At 38.9% G+C, this 22,742-nt stretch overlaps 1 protein-coding gene across 2 annotated transcripts in view; it reads left to right on the top strand.

Annotated features, from left to right (window-relative positions):
- The window catches only part of htr4 (5-hydroxytryptamine receptor 4), a 149,801-nt gene that overhangs the window by 68,818 nt on the left and 58,241 nt on the right, over positions 1 to 22,742 (top strand). For both annotated transcript variants that reach the window (XM_067456678.1, XM_067456679.1), the window contains exons 5-6: positions 11,668 to 11,821; positions 20,064 to 20,620. In XM_067456678.1, coding sequence (XP_067312779.1) covers positions 11,668 to 11,821; positions 20,064 to 20,620 — 711 coding nt within the window. The remainder of the gene's footprint in view (positions 1 to 11,667; positions 11,822 to 20,063; positions 20,621 to 22,742) is intronic.

Below are 22,742 nucleotides of genomic sequence, written 5' to 3'. Positions count from 1 at the left end.
GGCAGTCGTATCGTTATGTCTGTTCATCTTTTCTGTTCTGTTACTGTGTATCCCTAAGTATCGCATCTTGCATTCACGCTTTACTGGCGTCTGCTCCCGTGCTGCCATGTGATTTTCATCAAGACAGTAATGTTTTCCTGAGCATGAAGGAATGAAGAGGTTCCAGTCAGCTCGGCTACAGGCGGCACTTAAGACAATCGTGGATCTTGTGGAAAGGAAACGGCACCCATTCTGGCTATTTCACAAGTCATTTGCCTCTCTGAGTTTTGACAATAAGGCTGGCCGGGTGTCCTTCAGGCACTCACTTAGCACAGAGCAATAATAGCCATGTCATCTCAATTTAGACTGTGTGAAATGTGCTCCGCCTTTTTCTTAAAAGCTGCTCTCTCCAACGTAATTCTTCTTCAGCCTTCGGGCCAGTAGCAGTCTCTTCTAATTTCTCACTCTAACCTCACGCACTGAGCAGCATGTGTTTAGAGTCTGCGATACAGCGTGAGTTTCTTCACATGATTTGCGGTCTCAGTGTTGATTTAATGCTTAATTTAGTGCTCTCTATTATGCCTCCTCTCATCTGACTCATTCTGGTTGAATAATAATTGTAGGTGCTTGTTAGCCGTCTTATTAGTGCGTCACGAGCCGCCACTTACAAATGTTTTCCAAACTTCTTTAGCTCTTCTTGATAATTGCTGTGTATATTATCAGGTAAAATTAGCCTTCTTTGTGAAATATCCATGGTAAGCAAGATCATATACTATGGCACTATAGATACACTTAGAGAAAGGTTTAGTGCTTTCATTATGATGAATACAGAACGTGTTTTATAACTGGACACACATTCGAATCATATCACATAAACAATATTAACCTTCAACAGTGGCAAAAATCATTGAGTCTCATTCAAGTATCCGTATGCACATTTCACACACAAACAAATAATTTTAAGAACAAGTCACGATTCACCAAAACATTAATTAATTCTAAATCTATGAAAAAATATAAAAATATGCAAAAAAAATATCCAAAAACAACTTCCTCTGCACGGCCTTATAAATGTGTTAAGTTATAGTTCATCCTAACGTGACTTTAATTATATTGAAGTATGTTGCTTAACTGTAGTATATAATCCAAAAATAAAAAATATATATAATAAAATTATTAAATAATACAATTTAATTTAATCTTAAATACATTCCATCATATACAGTTAAAGTTTAAGAAAAGCTGCGTTATGTATTTATTTATTTATGTGTTTTTTATGCATATGTACAGCTGGCTAATGAGAGGGGTGTATTCATGGGTCTGTATATTTATTTTTCAATTAGTGAACATTGTGCCGTTTTTTTGTGGGCGGAGCTTAGCTTGAGGCCTAAGCTTGAGTTACCTATGACATTCACATACACTGTGTTGCGATATTGTCCTGTTTAATACTTTGAAGCTGCTTTGAAACAATCGTCATTGTAAAAGTGCTATTAATAAAGTTGACTTGGCTTGACATTTTTCTAGGTTATAGCTAAAGAAACATTTATTTGTAATTTATTTTTTTCTTCAGTTTTTTTTTTTGTTAGAACTCATATAATATAATATATTCATATTTACAAATGCAATTTAGCACATTATCATAGTTCAGCACTGTTTTTTATTTCATTTATTGTAATAAAGTTCAGAACTGTTGTACTTAGTGTTATGTTTTATCCAGTATTTATTTTAAAAACCATTGGTCGATTAAACGGTTAATTAAACAGCAAGTGTGGTCCAACCTAGTTATCGGTATTGGTAAAATCCACTATCGGTCGACCTCTAGCGCTGGGCGTATTATAGGGCCCATAGTATCTAATGCTTTAAGGATGTTTAGTTGTTTTCACTGAAAACCATAAAAAAGGAGATTTATTTCCATATAAAAGAATGGTTCTGGAGTATGTATTGTAGTACACACTGACAACAGTGCATTAAGCAGACAAAACACTTGAAACATAACCTCTGACCTAGAAAAAAACAACATATGCAAGTTGTAAACTGATCTAGGAGCTTTTGCTGTCATGACTTGCACACCTTGGCAGCATGGAAGAAAGAGACCCAGATGGCACTACAGAAATGAAATGCGGAGTGCCGCACCTGATCAGCCTCAACACAGGGAACAAAAGAGCAATAGGGGAGCTGTCAGGAGGTCTTTCAGCGGCGCTTACAAAATGTTGTACACTCTTGCGCAATGCGACTGCAGTGTTATTCCTCATTAAGCTGATGCATTCCTCTAAAATTTAATTTGAGGTTGAAGTCATTTAAATAAAAGTGCACACTTTACTATGCCATTGTTATTGGCAAAGCAGCATGAGTGTGATACTTTCCCCAAGTATCTCATCTTCCAGTTTTAATGTGAAGAACTTTGCACTGCACTGTAGTGTAGTGCATTTTATATGACAAAAAAGTGTGTTCTCCATGATACATCACATGGTCTACTGGCCAGAAATGTTTTTTAATCTATATGGATCTATATAGATTAAAATGGGCTTTCTATCCAGACTATTATCTTGAGAGTGAGGCTGTGCACGATCCACTTTATAAAACCTACTAAAATAGCTCCAAATCTTTACACAGCTCTGCATTCATATCGCTCCATTTATGAATGAAGCGTTGCTTGAAAGAGCCACAGAGAGCATGAAATGATCAGCAGAGACATGAGCCGTGAAAACAGGGATATAGGTGGATCTCACTTATGAGCTTATATTCATTAGAACTGGGTGTCTGCCCATTCAGCCCAGACGTTTGCTTTTCATTCGACTGGAGGTTAAATTCTCCACATCACAGCTTGTCCAATGCCAGCCAAGCTTGGAATTGGATTTTCACGCAGACTTTCACGATACTATTTCCCTGTGAGCCTGGCCCTCGGGGAAACACTTTTGCATGACTGATTGTTTATACATGTTTTGGAAGTTGTTGATTTGATTTGTCTGACTGATCCAATGCAAAGCCAATGGGAACCATGAGGAAAGTGGTTCAATTGGACTTGAAAATCAGTTGGACTTCTCAGAGGAAAGCCATGCAGTGGTCTGATAGGACTTGCTGCTGTAGAAAGATGATCCATGGTTCATGGTGTCATGTTTTTATATTGAAATGTATAACTTTTGTCTTCTAGTGGTTAAAAAAAACTGCATGCCATTTGTGGAGGAACATTGTTTTGGTTGTGCTTCAGCTCTGCATGACTGTGCAGATGAATTTGATTATCCTACTGCTCATAAACATTAACTTCTAGACTTAAGAGGTATAACCAGTTTAGATGAAAAGGATCTCAAGCTGACTAGCTGAAGACGTTACTGAAGCTATACACATTACTAGACAAGGTTAGACTGGGTAAACCCAGCCTGATCTGCCAGTGATTTGATTTTGCCCTGTACATTCATTTATCCTGCTTCTGTCACACTTTTGTGGGAACCAATCACAGACTGGCTTATTCACATGGCGCGCTATTGGCGCGTTAAAATATGGACGGATAGAGAAGCGATGGGTTGTTGCCCATTGATCACGCCTCTTGTGCTCTGATTGGTTGAAGGACTATCCAATTGCGTACAGAGTCATTTGAATAATGCTCGTTGATCATGCCTCTTGTGCAGTAAATATAGAGCAGACTCCCCAGACCAATGTTCAATCGTAAAAGATTGAGCTTGGTTTGGTGACAGCCAGACAAAGACATTGTACTTCCTTGAAAATAAATTCCAGCACAGCGCTACAACCATAATGAAATGACCCTTCACAATAGATAATGCTTTACAATGAACTCTGTTTGCGAGCTACATATGAAGACTTCAGATGCAAAAGCCTCTAAGTCTGTCTGACATTTTTCTTGAAAATTATCATTTTTGTCAGGCTTCCATGTATAGGTTTCTACATAAGAACACACACTTCTAAATGGGCTACGGCTGGGATTTAGTGAGCTTAATGGTGTCATGAACTGGCTTTTTAATTTTTTTTTTTCTGAGGTCAACTAATGACGTTTGTGTGGTTTTTACATTCAAAAACATCATAACTAATAAGTAATAGGCTATTTTCTACACTGGTTTGGAGGCTCTCTCCTGAATGCTGGGTTTTTAAGGCCGTGTCACTGGAGACTTGGAAGTAAACGCCCACGGCTAGGATTGGATAAGATTTGCATATTTAATGAGCTTCAGCTTCCCTTTCAGTTCACCAGAGAGAGAGAGGAGAGAATAAGGGAGAAGCAACCAGAATGATTATCTCGATCACAGGGCACGTAAACGTCTTTATCAAACAAACACAATGTTTTATTTCTCATCGACCCGTGATTGTTTGGACTATTATTTTTATATTACACATAGTCCACAAGATCGGACGATATAAGCGTGAACCGCGCACACACACACATTTGGCGCGCTGCACTTCAGATGTCAACGAGAGAGAGAGAGAGAGAGAGAGAGAGAGAGAGAGAGAGAGAGAGAGAGAAAGAGAGAGAGAGAGAGAGAGAGAGAGAGAGAGAGAGAGAATAGCAGAACAAGAACGGAATACTAAGACATTCATATGCCTGCCGGGCTTTGCGAGCCCTGGCCCATACGTGTCTGAGTCCAGCGTACTAAAGGTATGCTCTGTTAGACACGTACACATAAGCAAAACGATCTAAAACAATGCAACACTATTACATATAAAAACACGTTTTACTCACGTAAGTGTGTTGCACCATTCCTGTTGGATCCAAATCCAGCATCAACCAGAGATTGGTTTACAAACGATCCCGCAGTGAACTGAAGTGAACATGTCTTCCCCACGTGAGCTGGAACTTCATTAAAAATAAAGTTCAACCACTCATTCCTAATATTAGGATCAGAAGGAAGCTTATGCAGCGACTGTGTTTTTCCACAACCAGGAATAGCGCAATATCTTAATCTTCCTCTGAATATTTATTGTTGTTTACCAACTAGCACAAGCCCTCCATGAGTCGGTGGGCGGGGCTACTGGATTAGACGCGCGGTAGAGGCGGTGTTTCGTTGCGTACTAACGTCAGTATAAAGCACAGGACCGTTTGCTGAGCCTGCTGTCTATAAAAGCTTTTCTTTGACTTACAAGAACATTTTCATCTCTGAAACTTAGAGGATATTCTTATATTACCGTGACCTTTTATATATCAAAAGATCAAGGGAAAGTTGATTCCTCAATTCATCACCCCTTTAAAGTGAAAGTATTTGATGAACGTAGTATCGTTATCTAGTCTTCATTTGAAATGTATCTGTTCAGTAAAATACCTTGCTTATCTGTTGAGTAATAAAATTAAAAACATTCTGGTTGTTTACATTTCAGAAAATCTGTTGGCAAAATGTTTGCAATTTTTTTAAATCAATCATCTGGGGAAGTTAGTTAAATATTTTAGTTAAATGTTTTACCTTATTCACCTGAACTGCGTTGTATTATTACATTTTATCATATTTTTCAATCTTACTTTGTAGTTGATTATTTATTCTATTAAAATAGGTATCTCATCCCGTGCCTCAGGCACCATGTGAGTCAGGGCGGCTCTGTTCATTGGAACTGTTATGTTGTCTCAAGCCTGCGGTTGCTTTCATCCCTTTAGATACCGCTTACAGGTGCCATGGTGAAAAATCAATAAGCTGGTTGAGCACGTACACAGAGCTGACTTTGTGACATCCGTCTTTGACAAGGCTTCGGTTGCATTAGAAGCACTGGACCGCATTGACAGTCAGCCCTGGAACTGCAAGTCTTCCAGACTGAATTTCTTCACAGTATTTCACAGCCGGCTTGATGTAGGTGTGAAAGGCCGAGCAGTGGTACAGTAATTTGTTTATCAGCCAGAGACACAAATGAAAATATAGGGCAAAATCCCTAAGGACATCTTGGCCGTTTGATGATTTTTATGAGCATCTTGCATATTGTGCTTTATGCGCTAAATCAATTGCTGTAATTGTATCATCGCATGTAATTGTTTCATTTTATTAACACTGGCTGGAGTAAATGCTGCCAGAATAAGGAGAGAACATTAAGCCCATTATGCTTCCGCGTAGCCTTATTTGTATTGTCCCAGTTCAGCTATTTAGAGAAATGGGAATACTTTTAGAGAGTGCATGACTTTTATTGTGGGCCAAATTGATTCAAATCAAAACAGGCATTATATAATTAAACAAAAAAAGCTAATGTGTACTGCTTTTAAAGTCAGACGTGCTGGGAAAATTTGCAGAGGTCGCAGAAAATGTCAACTACACTAACATTCAAAAGTCTGGGGTCAGTAAACTGGGGAGGGGGGGATTAATACCAACCCTAGCATTTTGAACAGTTGTATGTTAACAAGGCATAGATCTGTAAACCTAGATAACTGACCCATCCAACACTCTGTAAAATCAAGCGTAACGAGACGACAACAAGATTTTTTACATAGTATTTTTAAGAAATCCTCAATAATGAAAAACATGACTAGAAAAATTGTTTGCAGGTACATTTGAAATGTTTTAACACATCACCTTGAAATGAATGTTATTTCATTTCTACTTTCTCAGTATGAATTATCATATGCAGTAAAAGACAACAAGCACTGTAGGTTTTGGCAAAAAGGTTTTGCCAAAAACTCAACAGACTGACTTTTCTCCTGTATGACTGTCTTTTGAGACCTTAGAACTGCACATGAGCTTCTTTTGACCTCCTAACTGAACTCATTCCCACAAATTGTTCACAGATATTAAGTGCAAACAATAACCATAATCAAAGTACTCAATATTCAAAGCGCAAATAGAGACATACAGATACAGAGCTACGAGTTGGTTACAACTAAATAGTTGTCATATTGGGAGATATTCGCATGCCTCAGGGAGCCACTTTCAAACACTTTATTTGAAATCTTTTATTGAAAACTCATTGAAATCACGTTTGAATGCTGATTCCCGTTTACTTTCACTTTAAATTATGTGATCGTGTGTACTCTGTGAATAGGCAGCGGTGGTGCTGAAAGTGCATTTGAAAAAAATTAAGTCTGGCGCTTCTGCAACAAATCCTCCACCATTGTCTAGTTCACTTACATGTAACACACACTCTGCTACACGGTCAGTGCGAGTGCTTTATTAACACATAACACACACGCGTGCGCTCTCTTCGCATGATCAGTGCTGGGCAAGATGCGAATAGCTCATTCTAGATCATGAGCTGATGGAATTAAAGTGACTGTTATAACTTGAATTAAATTGTTTTTATTTCTATAAAAAGTAAAACTAGAGTGAAGGCGTAATGTAAATGTAGCATTGGCATATTGTATCCTAACTTCCCCCTCCGAGACAGCTTTTCAACTCAACGAGAAATCTCATCACAGTCTAGTCTCGCGAGATCACATTTTGCCAGAACTCATTTACCCTCCTCCATCCCCATCTCCTCCTCTCGTCCAGTGAGGATATGGTATTCTAGTTCCCCTTAAATCAGACTAAATCCCTGAATTATTTTGTACATTAAATATGGACATTAATGATATCTGCAATACATTGTGTTGGTTCTGTTCTGTTTACCCTAAGGGGGGTTATTGCTGCTCTCTGTGCTAAGTTGTATGGATGGATGTGCTGGGAGATCTTGCCCAGAACAGAACCATACCGCCAATCCAAACTATATGCTAATTGTCAATCATCTTTGACGATAGTGGTCCTGGCAGAAATTACATTTCAGTCCAATTAGGAAAGAGGCCAGTGCTCGGTTCCAGCTGGTGTTATCTGACACTACCTGGGAATGATTTAAGACTGTAAGTAATGCTTGGTCAGAGCTTCTGCTGACTCACTAACAAATGCTTCCCCTCACTACTGCAAATCTCCTAAGGCCCATCTTTTCCAAAGTTTTTACGAAAGAATGATGTGTCCCATTCAAACACCCCCATATAACGAGTCAATAAACTGTATCAGTATAGTATTTGGGGACCTAACGCATGCATTTTAGTAGAGTTATGTTGTCAATTAGACAGAACAGTTGACTCAGAACATCTGTTATGTTTTTAGCAAGGCTATTTTTGCAAAAACAGGGTTCCAGAATTTTGACCTGCATTGAGGCTAATATAAGTCCAATAATACTCCAACTCTTGCCCTGTATGGGCAGAGGCCACATTGACACATTGCACTCCCTGTGTGGTAGAGCAAAGTGGAGCTCTAAACATGCTGGGCCAAACACATGGCCAGAGGCATGGATATAAACAGGAACCTCGACACACACAGACTGGAGTATTGACACATCTGGGTTTAAGAGAGAGAAAAAGAGAGACCTGTCCCATTTAGTCAAAGGGATTGTGAGTAAAGTCTGTCCTGGGCTTTTCCTCAATCCTTTTCGCTATTTGAGATACTCGACCTGTCCAACCATGTATATCTTTGACAGCCACATGGCACAAAATGTTCATTCGAGGTTCATCTCACAATGTGCAGTAGATGGCAAAGTGTGAGGCTTAGAACGTGATGGGAAGTGAAGGGTGAAAGGTTATGTGAGAGGTAAAGACCTTTAGGTACATGATCATTAAATCTTCAGTTTTTCAACAAGTCATAGATTGTTTCAATCAAACAGAAATAGTTTAACTTTTGAACTTTTTTGTGTTAGTAGTTGGTAACCATTTATAGCGGTACCTGGTAGAACTGTAGATACTTCGAGGGGTTGTCTTGTGTAGTTACACTTTTTCTCTCTTTGAGTGCAGGTCAAGCAGTACTTTACCTTTTAAATCTTCTTTCCTCTCTCCAACTGAGTAGTTCAATTTATTTATTTTCCCAGCCTTATGGTTTTCTTTAGAGTCAAGGATTTATTACTGACTTGAATACTCTGGTTGACATTTTCTTTATGCCAGTCTGTTTTTTTCTTTGTATGACCTACAGTATTGCTTCGGAAAAAATGTTAATAGAGCTTTTTAAAATAAATTTTCAAAAATATTCCTTGTGATAGACTATAAAACGATAAAAAATAGAATACTGTTAATTCATCAAGGACAGATTAAATGAATTAAAAGTGACAGTAAAGACATTCATACTGCTGCACAATATTTCTGTTTATCAGAAAAAATATGAAGCAGCAAACAGTTTACAACATTGATAATAAGAATAAATATTTCTTATGCACCAGATCAGCATATTAGAATGATTTCTGAAGGATGATGTGGCAGTGAAGACTTGAGTAATGATGCTGATTAAATTACATTTCAAAATATTAGTTATTTTAAAGTGTAATAATATTTCACAATATTACCACTTTACTGTATGTTTTATTAAACACAGCCTTTTCCAAGAGATGTCTTTTAAAAACTCTCAACGAACCCCAACTTTTGAATGTTAGTTTGTCTGTAAATATCAGTTCATGACTCTTTCACAGTGTTATTGGTAAGGCCGTATGGAACTGGAATGTTGTACAGAATTCTGTACAGGTCTGGCTGTGTTGATGTAATATAAGACTCTTTGGTTCCTCAGAATGCTAATAGTTAATGTCAACAGTATCATTTAAAGGTGGGGTAAGTGCTTTCTGGTAACTGTTGTTGTTTTTTCAAATCACCAAAACAAACACGCCCCTATTTTGATAGCTCCGCCCCACACATATGTAACCGAGGCAACGACTAGGGCAGAATCTTTGGATTTAGGAGTGTGGTCCTGGTCAAGACAATCTCCTGAACTCCAAACTGAATGTCAGAATGGGAAAGAAAGGTGATTTAAGCAGTTTTGAGCGTGGCATAGTTGTTGGTGCCAGACGGGCCGGTCTGAGTATTTCACAATCTGCTCAGTTACTGGGATTTTCACGCACAACCATTTCTAGGGTTTACAAAGAATGGTGTGAAAAGGGAAAAAACATCCAGTATGCGGCAGTCCTGTGGGCGAAAATGCCTTGTTGATGCTAGAGGTCAGAGGAGAATGGGCCGACTGATTCAAGCTGATAGAAGAGCAACTTTGACTGAAATAACCACAGCTGATATGGCCTATGACAGCGCTGCCCATAAGGTTATTGATCCTACATGACAGCTTTTGTATACGTTTTTTTGTCTTATGGTCGTTATATTTCTCACAGATTTCTGTTCGTTCTGAATAAGAACAGATAAAGTAGCACAATAAAGATTACATGTATATGAATGCATTAGTAAGTTAGTGCGTGATTGTGTGTGAATTAATTCTACCTGGCAGCGTCTCTCTTCTAATAGTGAAGCTGTGAGTTTTAGTTATCAAGAAATATATGCTAGAACTTTTCAGTTTCTAAGCTATTTTTTTTGATAAATCACAGAACAGTGTTGACAATACATTTCTGCACTACTGGATGGTTTTGTGTGAGGCGCGCACGATCAAAGCGTGATGTGCGATCGGCTATGTGTGTGTGTTGCAATATGCAGCACGCAGTTAAGCGCGATGATTAACTTACGTGTACAATAAGCGTGCATTCTCCCGATCAGTTTTGAGCATCCAGATGGTAATCAAACATGTCTTGTGGAGAGCTCACGGAGTATGCATTTATTTGTCATTTTTAACTGTTTTAAAACAGAGCCTGTGTGTCATCCTGTTGCGCCCTCTATAGGCCAGCGACTAGTCGACGTCAAGCTTAAAGCATTGTGACAGTGCATCACGGTCAACTAGTCGATTAGTCGACTAGTCGGTACAACCCCTACCGTGTACCCATCCTCTGATGGCTACTTCCAGCACGATAATGCACCATGTCACAAAGCTTGAATCATTTCAAATTGGTTTCTTGAACATGACAATGAGTTCACTGTACTAAAATGGCCCCCACGGTCACCAGATCTCAACCCAATAGTGCATCTTTGGGATGTGGTGGAACAGGAGCTTCGTGTCCTGGATGTGCATCCGACAAATCTCCATCAACTACAAGATGCTATCCTATCAATATGGGCCAACATTTCTAAAGAATGCTTTCAGCACCTTGTTGAATCAATGCCATGTAGAATTAAGGCAGTTCTGAAGGCGAAAGAGGGTCAAACACATTATTAGGATGGTGTTCCTAAAAATCCTTTAGGTAAGTGTATATTAGGAGTATAGTATCTTACTTGTTGGACACATTTTGTGAGCTAACGCTTGAAAATGAGGAGATTTAGATGCTCCATACGGTGTGGAAATGAACGGGTCTTTATCATCGCGGAAGTGAACAACGATACGATCGCAAATGGACAAGTGAACATGACACACTGGCATATTCAAGCAAAAGTCAGCATATATTAGTTCTCAGCTAATGTCCGTCATGTGTGTCGTGTCTTATGAATAATGACGTGCACTGAGCGCTCTCTCCTCACCGTCATTAGTAGACACGCCCCTTACTGCTGATTGGCTACATGTTTTTTATTGGACTCCGCCCAAGTCCGTTTTGTAAAACGGTTTTGAAATAACACTTACCCCACCTTTAACCAACAACCTTGAGCTGATTAGACTGGCAGATCGGAAAGGTTAAGAAGCTCTAGCAGATTGACAGAATCTGTTTTCCAGATGCTTGATAGGTTGACAGTTTGTCAGTCGGGGGCATTGACAGGTCATCGTCCTAAAGGTTGTTCAAGGTTGTTGTCTTTCACATGCATATTAAAATTGCAGTTTCCAAGAACTGCAGTACATATTAATATTTCCACACAAATATTCATGTACAATTATTTTGTCTTAATTGTTTTGTATACATTGCATGGGTGGCCAAATGAAGAATATTCAGAGGATTCTGTTTATTTACCCTTCCTTACAGGTACTATGCCATCTGTTGCCAGCCACTGGTCTACAGGAATAAGATGACACCACTGAGAGTGGCTCTAATGATCGGAGGATGCTGGATAATCCCAACCGTTATTTCCTTCTTACCCATAATGCAAGGCTGGAACAGTATTGGAATACATGATTTGGTGAGTCACATTCATAAGGTGGTTGACTGTTTGGGCTGATAAAGTTTGTAAAGGCAGACGCTGATGCATGTAATGATGTTTATTTCAGTCTCTCTCACCTTGAAATCAAGTGTGGATTATTAAAATGTGTTATAAAACATCTAGGGAGTGATTATGACAGAAACTTATGATGCATGCAAAGTCTTTTTAAGGCATATTTTCTGCTCTATATGCAGTTTACAAAAAGCAATTATCCATCCATGTACAGAACCCAAGCCACCGGCCATGTTTCTAGAAACGAAATTGCAATAGATTTGAGAGTTTTGAGAGTTTTGAGCTTTGAGAGTTGGGATGATTATGGAGAAAATGAAACGCCACAGTCTCAGGTAGGGGACTTAATTCATTACTTTCCAGGAAACAAACAAAATGGCTCTGGGTGATGCATCATAATTAAAGTCATGCTGGAGAAAGGAAATGTCATGCGGAAAGTGTTTCTCTCTGGGTTTTCATGTGCATGCTGTAAATGTAATGTTTCATGAGATTCATGTGACACCATTGCTGTTTAACTTGTCGGCCTTTGGAAACAGATGAATCTAATATATATAATGTATAACTGAGTGGTTTTGTCTGCCCATGTTTTATAGTATATTATTTGTGTATTCGTTTCAGCTTCCTTCAAACTGCATTTTTATAGAGAAAAAAAGAATGAACGAATGCTTTCTCTTTAAAGTAAACACTTAGCATTCTACCATCTGGAGTTTTTAGAGTAAGTCCACAGGCATTACATTAATAGCTACCTATACTTCACATTTTCACAGAAGCTTCCCGTTCCGCCAAAAGCTCTTCTCAAAGGAACTAATTAGTGGTTTGATATTGAATATCAATGATAGCACAGGCCAAAGTCCAGCTTATTCAGAAAAGCAGTCTGACACTGATGTGAAATTTGTTTGCAATTCAAGTTTCTCATTATTAATGATAGGGTTGGTTCTGGATTTATGGTTTGGAGGGCTCAGGGTTATGTGAGGAGCAGGCATGAGAGAGGCGCAGATGAACAGCGATTAATGGTTCTCATCATAACACTTCCTTCTGTGGATCAAATCAATGACAGCCTGTTTGTAAACAGTATATATCTGTATGTATGCGTATACTTAACGGTTCTCGCAGCCCGAGATCAGATTTTAAAAAATCAATGTTAATTACTCTCATCAAGCTCTCTTCACTTGCAGTGTCTAGCCATTTAATCTTAGGTTCTGTTGATGTTAATTGTGGGGTTAAGCATGTTTCAAATGTATGTCACTAATTGCACTTTACTTAAAAGCAGGAACATTTCTTATTGGGACATGGTTTTATGAAATATGAAACGGTTTTCTTTGATTTTTAAATGGCTTATACGGCCCCCAAAAAACAGGAAATATGTGAAGTACCATTCAAAAGTTTGTGGTTAATAAGATTTATTTTTAAATTATTTTAAAATTACTCTCTTATGCTCACCAAGGCTGTATTTATTGATCATAAATACAGTAAAACTGTTAATATTGTACAATATTTTTACAAATTAAAATGAAGTTTTAAAACAAACTGTAATATGATTTAATCAATGTTATGATTAATTCCTCCAGTATTCGGTGCCCCTCAAGAAACATTTCTTGTTATTATCAATATTGAAAACAGTATTTTTGTGGAAATTTGAATGCATTTTCAGGATTTCACGATGCTTTGATATAAATAGAAAGTTCAAAAGAAAAGCATTTATCTGCAATAAAAATATTTTGTAACATTATAAATGTCTTTACTTTCACATTTCATCAATTTATAGCATTCTTGCTTAATAAAAGTATTAATATTTTGTCCATACTCCAAACTTTTGCTAAATCACTGTCATAAAAAAAAAAACAAATTACACAAGCTGTTGCTTTTTTAACAGCACAATTTTACATTTACATTTAATCATTTAGCAGACACTTTTATCCAAAGCGACTTACAAAAAAGGGGAGAGCAATAGAAGCAACGAAACAAACAAGGCCAACAACTTGTAAGAGCTGTAAGAAGTCTCAATTAATTAGCACAGTACACACAAATTATTATTATTTATTTTTATTTTTATAGCCATCTACAATAGCCATCTACAATAGACAAATACTGAACACTGGATTTTGATAGCCATGATTTTTTGTTTTAAAGGGGCGGTGAAATGCTGTTTCATGCATACTGAGCTTTTTACACTGTTAAAGACTTGGATTCCAATCCTAAACATAGACAAAGTTTCAAAAACTAATGTTGGACGTTTGATGGAGTATTTCTGTGTCAAAAATACTCCTTCCGGTTTCTCACAAGTTTCAGAGAGTTTTTTTCGAGTATGGGTCGGTTTGACGTTAATAGAGCGGAAGGTCCTTGTATGGGCCGTACGGGCTCTTCTCCCGGTAGGGTGCGCGCGTGTGACTAGAGGGAGAGAGAGGAAATGCACGCCGTAAACACTCGCTCAGGTGCAGATCCAGTCGTCTGTGAACACTTCTGTCACACTTCTGTCTTCTGAACACTTCTCGCGCCGCGAGCGACTTCAACGCTTCAGCACAGCATTCCGGGAAGGCAGCGCTGCATTTGAACTGATTTGAACGCAGAAATGATGGGAAGCTTCACAACATCATGGATTTCCACGGCCACTGCTGTCAGGACTTCACCAAATCATACCAAAGAAGTGTATTTTTGACGGAGCAGTCCCAGCGATAAAGGTTCGGTCCTGCTTTGGAAGCAGCCGGTGAGTAAAACTGCTTCAAATGTCTGTGCTGTCGGCTCGTCGCGTGAGTAAACATCAGTAAACGACACGATCGCGTGCTTCGTCATTCAAATGCGGACTCCATGGTTGTTCTATGTATAACGTTACACTAGTCTGACGTGCAAAACCGTTTTGCTTGCTACTGCTAAGGTTTAGTCGCATACAATAGTCCATAAACCGAATCATGTCCTCATAAACTGCGAGTAAAGACACACAAATGTTGACAGGCCACTAAATACAGTCCATACCACAGAGACGGACGTCCTGCTGTTGCTGTTTCTCCTGTTCAATTTATTTCAGCCTGATTCTGGATCACGTATTAGCTCAATCCGATCGATAGCATACATGGGTTTCTCCACGCTTGAGGACGTCACCGCTTTGGGTGTGCTCGTCATTCTTTAGCTTCATTCTTCATTCTTACCGCCCACACGATATGCCTCCAGGCGCTCGGTTTTTTCCGGAAAGACTCGGTACAGCCTATATTTCTTTTATAAATATAATAAAACTAAAGACTTTTCGGAGATATTAAGGATGCAATACTACTCTATAGGTACTCAAGATTGACATGAGATTGACATGAGTGTTTCACCCCCTCTTTAAAGTTTTAAACAGCTTCATGGTTCATACTGTACAGTTTGGATAACATTGTAAAAGCAGCTCTGATAGGAGCAGCTATATGATAGAAACAGACAGACTGCGAGACACTTACCTGTGATATTCAAGCGCAGCACCTCAGTGTCCAATAGAGAGGGACGTCACTGCAGTGACAACCAGTTCAGATTGTTCTGTTTACACTGAATGGATTTAATGAGGTGAATGTGCATGTCACTCCCAGAAATAACCAAATGACAGGGTTAGGCATGTATGCTGAGCTGCAGTAGCTGACAACTATAGCTGCAATGTATATGTGGTAAGGGTCCATCAATGTATATTTGTTAAGGCCAATATCTAGAGAGCAGGGTGGCCGATATAAAGCAGATAGCGGTGTTATCACACTATTTAATTCAGAGATAGATAAGGAACAAAACACTGTAACCAACAGTGCACTCAGTAATATGGTAAATATGTGCACATGGGAATTATGTTTTTCACATGAAGACAAGGTAGCGCTAATTTTATACAAAACATTTGTTTTTCCTAATTTTTCATATTGTATTACTCATTGGTCACAAGAAGGAAAATCTACTCTCAGACCTTTTGCATATCTTATTAAAACATGCTTTAAAAGCATTATTAATAATCTAGTACCCTAACATTGGAACAAATTTTTCTCTTTGCGTGCTGAGAATACAAGACAAACAAGAGCTTCAGCAAGAGATGTTATACAGATAACAGTTTTGGTTGTTTAGATTTTTCTGTGAGAGCTAGAGCTAGGTGATATAACGATAACGATATATATCACGATAGACACATAATCGATATCAATTTTAAAAAATGTGATCGATAATAAATAGTTTTCTTTATCGGAAGAAACCATAGACTGTAAAAAATATGGATGTAGTGTCCTTTGTGTCCATTTCTGAAGCGCAAAGCGAGACGGTGCTGGGACTGATTCACTTCTGCATCTTCGGTTACGGGGCATGTTTAAATGTAATATATTTTTATCCTGGTCCTTATTTTAAATAGGTCATAAAAAATATCAATAATTATTGATATCAACAGATATGAAACACTTATATCGTGAGACAGTTTTCAGTCATTTCGCCCAGCCCTAGTGAGAGCTGTTAGTGATTGATGGTTCTTGAACGAATCGTTCTTTTGAGCCGGTTCTCAGTTAATAAACGGTCGAGCCAGTGAATCGAACGCTCTTAGAAGAAAAGGTTCTATCGTTGCTGAATATATTGGAACCCATAAAAGGTTCACTGCAAAAAAAATGATTTTCTTACTTAGTATTTTTGTCTTATTTCTAGTCCAAACATCTAAAAATTCTTAAAACAAGAAGTATTTACTAGACAAGCAAAAGTAATTGTCTTGTTTTGGGAAAAATAACATAATTTACCAATTCAACATAATTTACTAATTTACCAATCAACATTAGTGACCTACTTTTGCCCAATTTTCGCTACACATTAATATATGGTTAAAGATGAGTCTGTCACGTGTGTAGTGCAGCAGAGATGAGGAGATCCAGAACTTCTAAACATGAGGATTTTATTTTAAGAAAACCAGAACACCAAACACCACTAATCAGACGTAAGACAAGAACCAGGAGTGACTACACAAGAGGAACTTAAATGGCAAACAGAAACAAGATAATTAACAAGACACAGCTGAACTAAACTAGACTAACAAGGGAATCCATTGTGACAAACAAGTGGCAGGAAACAGAGACAAAAGAACATGTGCAAAAACACAACGGAAACAGACTATACATGTTACAGAGTCACACTTGGGATTGGATTTTTTTTTTTTTTTTTGTCTTTGGAATTGTTATATAATTTTTAAATTATAGGAATAAGGAGTAAAAAAAAAGTGTTTATTATGGGATGTTTTGGAATGTATATGTTATTATTGATGGATATTTTAGTTATGTAATGTGTATTAGTATTCTCCTGCCCAGGGACTGCAGATTAAATTTACATTTAATCTAATTAAATGTAAATTTGTAGCTAATTCTGGTGCAGTCATCGACTGATCATTGTCTCTGTTAAATAAAAAGCTACATAAAAAAATGAAAATTATAGCGGCCAGCTGGATATAGCACAACATATGTTGAAATCAAGGATTTGAAGTTTGCACACGTGTACTGTATGCTCAGTGACCAAATAAATGTACCGACACTTACATCAGCCTAACAGAAAAATGTATCGGCTAATGGCAATAATAACTATATTAAAAATAAATAAATAATTCATCAAGGCTCATAAACTGGTCGGTCACTTATTCGTGGGTCATACGAGGGTCAAAAGTCATTACTCATGATAATTTGAATGTATTATCACACCCTTAAAGGTTAATATGACTTTTCAAAATCTTTCCACACCTGAGGACATCATGCATTAGGGTTCATTTAATTATTGGGGAGTGTAATTAATTTACCAGTTACAAACTTAATATACAGTACTTGATAAAGTGCTGTATGTCACATTATTTGAATGTCAAGTATGTTTCATTAATATGAGAGTCGCTAAATAGTGTATTTTGGGAGCAAGATATTTATAGACTTTATGCCCTCCAGATCTTTTCCACAGAGGTGCTGCTTGTGTTTTAGCAGAAGTAGCAGCTAAGGAGCCACCTCTGCTCTTAAAGGTCTCCTCAAAGGACTGTTCCCTGAAGCCAAAGGCACACAGGGTGGAAAATAATGAGCGGATGCAGAGAGAGCGTTAGGAACCTAGTCAAAGAATGTCCTTATCTATGCGTTTTTTAGTCCAGTCAACATTTGCAATTCTAAATGTTAACTGGATTTGAAAATATCATTGAATTTAATGTTTTTCAAACACATTTCTGCAGACTTAATATAATGTGTCTTTTTAACTAAGCACAAGTGAGAGAAGTAGTTCAACATATATTTTGTTGCTCTTCCAACATTTTATTAAATGGCGTTTTTAGAGTGAATGTCCTTATCTCTGAAGACCAATTCACACTAGTTCTGTCCATTAGTGGGTGCGTTTACATGCACACCAGTAAGCTGATAACAAAAAAAAATCAGCTTATTAAAATAATCAGTTTTCCCCGTTTACATGCAAACCAGTAAACTGACAATGCAAGTAAACCGCGTTTACATTGCTTTATTAATAAACCGGGTTATTTCCCTTTAGTGACGTCAAAATAAAAATTAATGTCCGTATCTCTATCTCTGACTCTGAGTTTTCTAATGTTTCGTCAATTTTGATGTTAAATAAAGCGTGCATCATGTCAGCGAGAGATTTACGGCTCATATTATTCCTCATGCAGTTCCAGAACCTCTTCTACTTCTGCTGCATGAGATGAGAACACATCTTTACAATGTTCTGGGTCTTAAAAGAGTCTGCATTTGTGATATATGTCCTTATTTCATGCAAAACACTTGCTGGCTCTGTCTGGATGCATTTAAATCTGCTCTAAGTTTGCGTTTGTCTCGCAAAAATGTCTTCTAATGTCACCTATCACACATGCACACTTCAATAAGGCAACAGAAAGCAGGTTAATGCGTTTACATGCCGCACAAAATCAGGGTAAGAGGCAAAAAACGACCTGTCCCGACCAGTTTATGCTTAGGCCGTTTATGACCTTACTGCGATAAAAGAAAACGGGTTACCGCGTTTACGTGACCATGTAAGCCATCATTGTCGGATTATTAGGCATAATCAAAAAAACGTGTATGTAAACGCACCCATTGTGTTACCCCTGACGCCATCAGCACTTTTTTTTGCTGATTGAACTTGTCTAATTAGCATTTGTCGGGTCTTGGAATGTCTGAGAAATGGTGTAATGTAATCTGGTGACTGTTGATCCATGTCTGTCATTTCAGTGTCAAGTGGCCTCATTGGCATCTATGGTTCCATGAAGAATCTTTAACATCCACATTAACGTTCCATTGCACAGAAGGTTCTTTATAGTGGAAACAGGTTCTTTCGATTTTTTAAATGTCCTTCACGTGGTTATTTTAAAGGGTTGCTTCAGTTGAAACCCTGGAGTATATTCAAATGATCGTGCTTCCACCTCTCATATCCCCCTGAGACAAGAGATTTTATACATATTATTTCTGGAAAAATTCCTCCTATGACGCAAATATTGTCAATTTGCGCCATCGGAGGAATTTTTGGCCAGAGGCTAAAGACTACAGCTAGCAGAGGAGCTATTTCCACATGTTTTCAATTCGCGCATGGGGTGTGAGATCGCATTCACAGCTCAGCTTGCAGCTGCAGGCATTCATGTAAACTGAGCTATGTGGAGCAAAGTTAGTGCTTCAACTCCTCAAATTAATTCCTATGAAAGTTAAGCTTCTAAAGGCATGAACTGAAAACGCTCCAGACTGAACACGCGTTGTGAACTACATCCGTGAGCGTGGACGTGTTTACCTCAGCTCTCATCACGAGAGCTCATTCTGCTCATTCATCACAGTGAATGTAATCGGACTCCTGCAGCATTTGTGCCGTGACTCTCACGCGGCGACTCACTTATTATATTGAACAGACACGTTCCGTTTTTAATTGTAGTGTCTGTTCTCTAACTGAACTGATTTTATGAAAATGAACGCGTTGGGAAAGTGATCCAGTAGCCGTGGCTTTGGTAGTGGCCTCGTAGGGCAGCGAAACATTGTGGGAATTGTTGTCTGGGAATACATCTTCTGTCTTTTCTAAGTATAGTAAGCACCAAATTCAAATATAATTTCACATTTCTACTACATTAATGACCCGGTTTAAATCCAGATTCATCTTCCCAGTGCTGTAGTACCCCTTCAAGAACTGAAAGGTTCTCTTTAAGTGAAACCCCCCTTTTGGAACCTTTTTAAGAATGTACATTTTTGTGTGTTTGAGTAAACTGAATGTGTCAACATCTTCTTGACAGATAGAGAAGCGGAAGTTCTCCGGCAACTCCACGGTGTGTGTGTTCATGGTAAACAAGCCATACGCTCTGACCTGCTCTGTCGTGGCCTTCTATTTACCCCTGATCCTGATGGTGCTGGCGTACCAACGCATCTACGTCACGGCGCGGGCACACGCCCGACAGATCAGCATGCTGCAGCGGGCCGGAGGGGCAGGGAACGCAGACAGCGCAGACCACCAACGCAACCACCGCATGCGCACTGAGACCAAGGCGGCCAAAACTCTGTGTATCATCATGGGCTGCTTCTGCCTGTGCTGGGCCCCTTTCTTCATCACAAACGTGGTGGACCCCTTCATAGATTACAGTGTTCCTGAGCAGCTGTGGGCTGCCTGCCTCTGGCTGGGCTACATCAACTCCATGCTCAACCCCATCCTCTACGCCTTCCTCAACAAGTCCTTCCGTCGTGCCTTCCTCATCATTCTCTGCTGCGGACACAAACGCTACCGCCGACCTTCCATCCTGGGCCCTGGAACAACCTGCACAGCCACGCAGATCAACGGCTCTACACACGTCCTGAAGTAAGTGAGACGAGCGTTATGTTTGCCCAGTTCTCTCTTTTCTAAGGTGGTTCTGTTCAAATGTACACTGGGAACAAGGACCGATTATGGTCAGGAACCAAGGTCAAGAACAGAAACATTGGCATACGGTGTTAATCTCATCAACAAAATATAAGACGCTAAAATTAATAAATATAACATGACGAAATATTGACTAAATTTACTGGCACAATGTGTAAGATTTTTGGATTAAAATATCTTAAAAAAAATCACTAGAACAGTGTTATATATTGTGTTGACTTGTGTAGTTACATTATCCCAAATGTTTCCAAGACTGTTTAAATCCTGAGAAATAAGTCATTTCCACCAGGACACGGACCAGTGATGTCAAACCTGCCGAATCCTTGATTTTCCTTGAGTAAAGAAGCTTTAATATATTAAATGTTTTATCAGACAAGGGAACAACTGTTTGGATACATTTATATACAGCATTTTCTCCATCATACAATATGTTTTAAAATTAATTGTGTGCCAATTAACAACACAAGCCATCCAGCATTTATTAATATGATATTCTAATATCAATCTAGCTTACTGCAGTGTGCAACAAGTGTCTCATAGCAGCCACGGAGCAAACACACAGAGTAACGTTACTGCATAATTTTCAGCACACTCAGATGTATCTAATATGATAAAACAGCGCTGTGTTACCCCATATACGCTTGACTGGAAGAAGCGGAAGCGGCGACTGTGGCATAATAAAAGCTCTGCTGCTTTCGCCTTGTGTTCAGCTCCCACAGCGCTCGGCCCTGCTTTGCTTCATACTACAGTAACGTTAATAATCTCATCCGTTGAATATGATGGATTTCTGCTAGAGTCCTGAGTCTTTTCCACCCGCTGTAGACGGTATCTCCCATGATTCCATGCTCAGTCTCAGCAGCATCAAGCTATTTTTTTGTTTTGAACAGGCGACCCGTAGCGGCGAAAAACTATACACTTACCTAAAGGATTATTAGGAACACCATACTAATACTGTGTTTGACCCTCTTTCGCCTTCAGAACTGCCTTAATTCTACGTGGCATTGATTCAACAAGGTGCTGAATGCATTCTTTAGAAATGTTGACCCATATTGATAGGATAGCATCTTGCAGTTGATGGAGATTTGTGGGATGCACATCCAGGGTATGAAGCTCCCGTTCCACCACATCCCAAAGATGCTCTATTGGGTTGAGATCTGGTGACTGTGGGGGCCATTTTAGTTCAGTGAACTCATTGTCATATTCAAGAAACCAATTTGAAATGATTTGAGCTTTGTGACATGGTGCATTATCCTGCTGGAAGTAGCCATCAGAAGATGGGTACATGGTGGTCATAAAGGGATGGACATGGTCAGAAACAATGCTCAGGTAGGCCGTGGCATTTAAACGATGCCCAATTGGCACTAAGGGGCCTAAAGTGAGCCAAGAAAACATCCTCCACACCATTACACCACCACCACCAGCCTGCACAGTGGTAACAAGGCATGATGGATCCATGTTCTCATTCTGTTTACACCAAATTCTGACTCTACTATCTGAATGTCTCAACAGAAATCGAGACTCATCAGACCAGGCCACATTTTTCAAGTCTTCAACTGTCCAATTTTGGTGAGCTTGTGCAAATTGTAGCCTCTTTTTCCTATTTGTAGTGGAGATGAGTGGTACCCGGTGGGGTCTTCTGCTGTTGTAGCCCATCCGCCTCAAGGTTGTGTGTGTTGTGGCTTCACAAATGCTTTGCTGCATACCTCGGTTGTAACAAGTGGTTATTTCAGTCAAAGTTGCTCTTCTATCAGCTTGAATCAGTCGGCCCATTCTCCTCTGACCTCGAGCATCAACAAGGCATTTTCGCCCACAGGACTGTCGCATACTGGATGTTTTTCCCTTTTCACACCATTTTTTGTAAACCCTAGAAATGGTTGTGTGTGAAAATCCCAGTAACTGAGCAGATTGTGAAATACTCAGACTGGCCCGTCTGGCACCAACAACCATGCCACGCTCAAAATTGCTTAATTCACCTTTCTTTCCCATTCTGACATTCAGTTTGGAGTTCAGGAGATTGTCTTGACCAGGACCACACTCCTAAATGCATTGAAGCAACTGCCAT

Source organism: Pseudorasbora parva, chromosome 11 (assembly GCF_024679245.1).
Source record: "Pseudorasbora parva isolate DD20220531a chromosome 11, ASM2467924v1, whole genome shotgun sequence".
NCBI classification, from domain to species: Eukaryota; Metazoa; Chordata; class Actinopteri; order Cypriniformes; family Gobionidae; genus Pseudorasbora; species Pseudorasbora parva.
The sequence above is the reverse complement of the archived record's forward strand: the minus strand, read 5'-3'. Positions and strand labels throughout refer to the sequence as shown.